The sequence below is a fragment of the Montipora capricornis genome, chromosome 9 (assembly GCF_036669925.1).
Source record: "Montipora capricornis isolate CH-2021 chromosome 9, ASM3666992v2, whole genome shotgun sequence".
NCBI classification, from domain to species: domain Eukaryota; kingdom Metazoa; phylum Cnidaria; class Anthozoa; order Scleractinia; family Acroporidae; genus Montipora; species Montipora capricornis.
Genome location: NC_090891.1, coordinates 47,436,906 through 47,444,405, shown reverse-complemented (window position 1 = coordinate 47,444,405; position 7,500 = coordinate 47,436,906). Strand labels below are relative to the sequence as shown.

Below are 7,500 nucleotides of genomic sequence, written 5' to 3'. Positions count from 1 at the left end.
GGTTGAATCCGTTTTAATTTTTACCTTATAGGTTAAATTCGTGATCCGTATTTTACCTAGGTTGAATATGCACTCTACCTTGTTAGGATTGAAAACACCAATACCTTCCCTCAAGCTCTGTCTTACGCATCTCAAAACACCTTTATAATGTTTCATATTATATCATCTTATCACCTTCTGCATTCATACACTGATCGATTTAGTCTCAACATTACAACAAAGTTAGGGAACAAAGAACTGTACTGTGCACTTACCGGTGATCGAGCTCGGACCTTCCAGATCTATAGTCCTGTGTCTTCACCACTACATTACGACGACGAACACGCGCGACCCAACACAGTTCTTTTCATAAATCACTTTTGTATAATAAGTCAATTGATATCTATGTATAAAAACCAACACTAATTCTAACCTGACCCTAATTTTTCTCTAGGCTTAATTTAGGCTTCAAAAAAGCTTCTTTAATCTATCTGAGTGCGTATTCAAACTGGGGAAAATGAGGATCACCAATTTAACCTACAATTGTAGGTTAAAACGGATTCAACCTGAGAACGGATATTACCGGCAACATATATGCGGAATTTTATGATCTTGAACTTGGACTTGAACATTTAAAAGACTCGACAAATAAAAAGTGTAGTGTATATGTATCAAATTATTGGCACATATCGTTTGAAGAAAAGAGCCAAGTTTCTCGAAACCTATACATAGTCAAAACATTTCGATTTCCGCTATTTGACAAACGTGTAACAGGTATAGATTATTTTCGGTCTTTCAGTTAACGGGACGTAGAACAGCATTAAAGTATTTTGGGTAGATTATAAAGAACCTACAAGGAAAAAGGTAAGCAAAAGTCAATGATTTTGAGTGCCTTTTTATTATAGTTGTTTCTTACTCATCCATTGCTACTAAATTTAACTGTGGAACGCATCCTCAGCATCATGGTGCAATCAGAAGAGAAAGAAAACTAACCAAGACATTGTTCATTGTAACAATTGTATCGTTAATACTAGTGATGCCATTTACAGATTTCTTTTTTCTTGTAAATGTTAATTTAGGTGAGAGATTTTGAACAATAATGCATCACTCAAGGCTCCATTATTCCTTTTGTATCTTTTTGTACGCAAACTCTCTTATAAATGCATTGTTATATGCGTTAAAAATGCCAGAGTTCAAAAGAGCTCTGTTTTTATTATTGTGTTGTAGATCTCGCTCGGAGCCAGTTTAGGTTCTTCCTCGATATGACTTGAAAGTCGGGAGTTTTCACTCAGTTAACTGATGAATATGTGTTTACCAAGTATATAAAAACTGAAGGTTTTGATACTTTCGTCCTACTTCCCTCTTTGTTTTTAATGGGAAACACTTTATTCAAGTTAATGTAAAGGAAGAGCCGTGGAAATGCATGCATGCTAAGATTGATCCATTCAAATATATTAAAGTTTGTAAGGAATTGTTTGCTCTTTTTTAGTTTATGTTTTCTGGCTGCTAGTCACGTTTGCGATAAAATACTAACTTTCTAAGCCTACACTGAAATTTCGAGATAAATAAAGTTGATGTACATATGTATTTGTGTCACATTGTCACATGGTTTGGAGAGCTGCGTGACGCGAACAAAAACATGCGCGCAAGAAATGGACCCGCAAAGCTGAGAGCGCATTCGACATCATCAAACTTTAGACTCCTGGCAAGACTTAGAGGAATAAATAGCCATGAGCTCAAGTGGCTGGAAGATAAGACTTTGAGGTTGAATACGCACTCAGATGGATTAAAGAAACTCTTTTGAGCCTAACTTAAGCCTACCGAAAAAATAGGGTCAGGTTAGGATTAGTTTTGGTTGTTATACATAGATAGTAATTGACCAATCATAGAAAGGTAAAAAATGAAAGGAACTGTGTTGGGTTGCGCATGTTCGTCGTTGTAGTGTAGTGGTGAAGACAGGACTATAGAAAACTGGGGATGAAAAATAAAACCATAGCAACTACATACGTATTATTAAACTTTGCGCCTGAAAAAGATCGCTCGGATTGAATTGCCATTTAAAATTTAATTTGCATCCAAATTTTCCTCCAAAACTTTGAAAAAACGAAAAAAACGTCGTTATTTCCAAGACGACTTCCAGCCACTGCACACTAATGGCTGAAAGTGTTCAATGGCTCAGCCAATCACATTACAGCATTTGCATTAGTATACTAGTAGAATTCTACTAAAACTCGATAGAAACACGGTACATGTTTTCTATTTCTTAAACATTACTGACGACATAAGAAGCGACAAGCACAATTATAAGGCAAATTATGTGTTTAAATTTATTGATGCACTTCTGTTTTGACATGAAGTTAGGCAAACTTTAAAGACAAGTGTGCTTAACAATGGGTTAAACACAAAAACATTCTCGATGCAGCTGGAGAGGAAGTCATCAACAAATATTGATTTAAACACAGCTTCTATCTTGTCTGTTAAGGTGAAACAGCACAATATTTTAGTCAGTTCCTCACTTCACAATTCACTTTAGCATTCTTTTCGAAGCGACTTCAATTCTCAGGTTTTTTTCAGGAAAAATAGTTTAGTTTCTCCTCTTTGTGCGAGCTAGTTGTCTTGGTAATGTACTGATGACATGACGTTTGAAATTTTTTAAAGACTAAATTTCAGACCAGTCTTTTTTAATAAACACTAGAATGTACTTTCATTACCTCATTACATATTACTTGAAAGCGGGCAACAGTTAATTCTTTTGTAAAATGCCAACGATCAATAACATGACCTTGAGCAGGCGTTATTATTCTATGCTGGACAGGTGACCAAATTTGTGAATTAACCTTACTTTAAATTTCTTCCTCTCGGGTTACATCTTCTATAGCAAATTTTCATTCAGCGCAATTACGCAAGTTTAAGAAACAGCTAGAAAACTCGAATACGTTTTCTTGGAAGAAAATATATATCGGCTTTTATTCACAGAGGTCGAGGTCCGTAACTTAACTTACACTGCTATTTTTTTCCACTTAAATGGTTCGCGTGATGGCGAAGCACAATGACGTCACTGAATTTCAAGGAAAAATAAAAAGGTGTCGTAGCTTGCACTTTGGAGTGTAAGACAAGGTTGATGACAAATTGCCCAAGACGAAAACTGAACGAGGTGTGTCCAAGGTTAGTAATTTAGCGTCTTAAAAGAAGGCATTGTATTTTATTTGCCCTGCTTTGAAATTCTTTTCAACAGTTGAAATTGATAAGTTTTGCAGCAACCGGTTTCCTGTTATCATATTGGCTGTTTTTTGTTAAAAACGGGAACAAAAGCCTGGTTTATACTTCATTTACCTTCTTGTTTTTGAACATTCGGTAAATAAAATTTAAACTTACTTGAATTGACAATAAAACTAAGAAAAGCAGGATGACCATATTCGTGCAAAGCTGTAACAGTTTGTCTATTTTCCCCAGTCGTTGTCATCTCCATCGCTTTTCTTCTCTTTAATCTCCTTTTGTTCTTTATTTTTGTACTCTAAGACATTATTTATTGACATTTCAAATTTCAAACTTTTCGTACCTTAATTTGGGCTTCCTTCTTGTATTCTAAAACCTTATTGTCGTTTCTTGGGCTTTTAAGCAAATATTTTAGTCTCTTATTGTTTCAAAATTTTAATTGTTTCAAAAATGTTGTCGGTCAAATCAGTTCTCAGGTTGAATCCGTTTTTACCTTACAGGTTAAATTCGTGATCTGCATTTTACCTAGGTTGAATATGCACTCTGAATGAAGGGGTAGTTTCTGAAGAAACTGTGGTGCTGCGTCAGTGGGGAAGTAGTATACAAAAATTTGGTTTTATTTTAATCCCTCGATTCGCTCTGACGAAGGGCTAACGCTCGAAACGTCAGATTTTAGAATCTCTGTACGGTGGCCAATTTACATTATCAACTCCGTTGATAAAACCAAATTTTTGAATATGCACTCTACCTAGTAGGATTGAAAACACCTATACCTTCCCGCAAGCTCTGCCTTACGCATCTCAACACATCTTCTTAATGTTTCATATCACCTTATCGGCTTCTGCATTCATACACTGATCCATTTAGTCTCAGCATTACAACAAAGTTAGGAAACAAAGAAGTGTACTGTGCACTTAACCGGTGATCGAGCTCGGACCTTTCAAATCTATACTAAGTCCTGTGTCTTCACCAACCCAACACAGTTCTTTTCATAACTTACTTTTGTATAATAAGTCAATTGATATCTATGTTTAAAAACCAGCACTAATTCTAACCTGACCCTAATTTTTCTCTAGGCTTAATTTAGGCTTCAAAAACGTTTCTTCAATCCGAGTGCGTATTCAACCAAGGTAATATGAGGATCACCAATTTAACCTACAATCTTGGACAAAAAGGGTTGAGAATATGAAAAACAGAGGTTATTTTGCGCACTACGTCCTCAATATCGCACATTATTAGCGATCCCCCTCCCCCCTACAACCAATGTTGATAAGCCCAGGTTCGACATGCTTTGTTTCGTCTAGCAACATTGATCAGGGGGGGGGGGGGGGGTGGGGGCAAAAAGAGAGCTTATTTTTCATACTCGTGATCGGAGTTTAGTCCAAAAGCAGAGTTTTCTCAACAATTTTGTCCAAGATTGTAGGTTAAAACGGATTGAACCTGAGAACGAATTTTACCGGCAACATATATGCGGAATTTTATGATCTTGAACTTGGATTTGAACATTTAAAGGAATCGACATATAAAACATGTATTATATATATATATAATTACTGGCACATATCGTTTGAAGAAAAGAGCCAAGTTTCTTGAAACCTATACATAGTCAAAATATTTCGATTTCCGCTATTTGACAAACGTGTAACAAGTGATGAAATGGTATATGAAATGAATCTGTCTTTCAGTTAACGAGACGTAGACTGAATAGCATTGAAGTATTTTGGGTAGATTATAAAGAACCTACAGGGAAAAAGGTAAGCAAAAGTCAATGATTTTTTGTGCGCTTTTACAAGACATTTAGCAGATAAACTCGGGAAACAACCCAGAAATGTGTGCATAGGGTTGAAACATAGGCTGTTTCCTCAACAATGTCTTCTCAAAGATAGCGTCCACTTGTATATCAATATTCAGACTCATCAACTCGAGCTTTTGTGCTTGATGTCAATGCGCCACTTAGAGGCCGCTTTTATTGGTTCTCTCTGTGTCACTTCATTTTCAGCTGCTTTATCAAACGATCATGATAAAATACATTTTAGCACGGAATGTTACTAATACGAAGTGTATTCGTTCATTGCTTTAAAGCGAGATTGCGTGTATATGAATAATCACGATGTTTTCGTGCAAATTGGGACAAAAAAATATTGTAAGTTTTCTAAAAGCCAACTAAACTGCACAAGCCCAGAGGTCTTAAATTTATCAGTGTTTAATTTTTTCAAATTGTACGAAAAAAAAATTGTGGCTACTTATTGATATTAAATAAAAGAAAAGTTATGATAATTGTGCAGGGGACTCACATTTGATTGGTTATCTGTGATTATTGGCCAATCAGAATGCTTAGTTTGTTACCTTCGATTTTCTTACCGAATTACCTCTTTCCTCTTTTTTGTATTGCGTTACCTAACAACCGCATTTCTCTTAGCCGATCACAAACTATCCTAATGTTCTAATCGTCGTTTTCTTTCTTCACGTAGATGGCCAATGATTCTCATCACCAAAACAGAACACTTCCTCCAAATTTTGAGCCCATTTCTTCATCCGAGTGCATCGCCTGGCTGACAGTATTTAACATCGAAGCTGTTGCTATAGTGACCATGAATGCCCTTACAATCATTATTTTCCTGAAAGAGCGAATCCTTCACAAGCGTACCACGTACCTGGTGATCAGCCTGGCGGTTGCAGACATGTTTGTTGCATACATCTTGATCACTGAGAGTTTGTTATTGGGCTTCAATTGTAACTTGTGGACGATAAACCTGTTCAGGAGCTTTGACATCATCACATGTTTTGCAAGTTTGGCGCATTTCTTTACAGCAGCCTCTGTAGCAAACCTTGCTGCTATTTCTTTGGAGAGGATGCACGCAACTTTTCGTCCATTCAAGCATCGCCTCATGAAAAAGAAGATATTTGGAGCAGCTGTTGCGGGTGTTTGGTTTACAGCTGCCCTGTCTACAGCTATCACTTGTTCAACACGTTTCCTGGGCCGCTCAGATAACACTACTATTTTTCAAGGGCAAGCATCATACCTCGCGTTGCTATTGTGTTGCCTTTTGATCATCGTTGTTTCTTACACGTCCATCGCTACTAAATTTAACTGTGGAACGCATCCTCAGCATCATGGTGCAATCAGAAGAGAAAGAAAACTGACCAAGACATTGTTCATTGTAACAATTGTATCGTTAATACTAGTGATGCCATTTCCATTTTTCGTGTTTCTTTCTTCTGTTACTTCAAGCGAAATGTTTGAAACCATTTCTCATGAAACACGAAAGCATTTAGTTTATTCCTTAGAGTGCTTATTTTACGGAAACTCTCTTATAAATCCATTGTTATATGCATTTAAAATGCCAGAGTTCAAAAGATCTCTGTTTTTATTATTGCGTTGTAGATCTCGCTCGGAGCCAGTTCAGGGTTTTCCTCTTAATGACATTTAAAGTTGTGAGAATTCACTCAGTTAACTGGTGAATATGGGTTTAAAAATAAATTAAGACCCCTGGCAAAACTTAGTCTAAGAGAAACAATAATACAATACATACATACTTTCAGGGTTAATGAAACACAACGAAACGACAGAACAGAACAAAAACAACTGTTGAGAATCCCAACTGGCTAGAGGCAAACCAGTGGGCTATTTACAAGTGCAGCTGGAAAGTTTAACCAGGGACTACCAGGATCAAATTCAACGAGTGGTCAGAGCGGGTCGTGAACCCGGGATCTCCGGATCTCAAGGCAAGCGCTCTAACCACTGCGCCACAAACAGCTATGAGGGTAAGCTGCTGGAAGCTAAGAGCTTGAGATTGAATACGCACTCAGATGGATTAAAGAAACTCTTTTGGAGCCTAACTTAAGCCTAGAGAAAAATTAGGGTCAGGTTAGGATTAGTTTTGGTTGTTGTACATAGATATTAAATTGACCAATCATAGAAAAGTAAAAAATAAAAAGATCTTTGTTGGGTTGAGCATGTTCGTCGTTGTAGTCATTGTAGTGTAGTGGTGAAGACAGGACTACAGATCTGGAGGGTGCGAGTTCGAGAACCGGTAAGTGCAAAGTACACTTCTTTGTTCCCGTAGTATGTTCTACTGTTGAGACTCAATTAATAAGTATATGAATACAGAAACCGATAAGATGATAACAAAGATTAAGAAGATGTGTAAAACAGAGCTTGAGGATTCCCAAGTCTCCTTTTTGGAGGAGGTTTAAGATAGGTTGAGTGGATAATTCAACCAAGTTAAAATGCGGATCACGAATTTAACCTAGGTTAAAACGGATTCAACCTGAGAACGGATTTTACTTGCAACATAGACACTG

The 7,500-nt window shown here is 36.8% G+C and overlaps 1 protein-coding gene across 1 annotated transcript in view; it reads left to right on the top strand.

Annotated features, from left to right (window-relative positions):
* The window catches only part of LOC138015811 (QRFP-like peptide receptor), a 7,704-nt gene extending 566 nt beyond the window's left edge, over nucleotides 1-7,138 (top strand). The window contains exon 2 of the mRNA XM_068862921.1: nucleotides 5,667-7,138. Within this exon, the coding sequence (XP_068719022.1) occupies nucleotides 5,667-6,626 (960 nt within the window). The 3' untranslated portion in view covers nucleotides 6,627-7,138. The remainder of the gene's footprint in view (nucleotides 1-5,666) is intronic.
* Nucleotides 7,139-7,500: the final 362 nt, after the last annotated feature.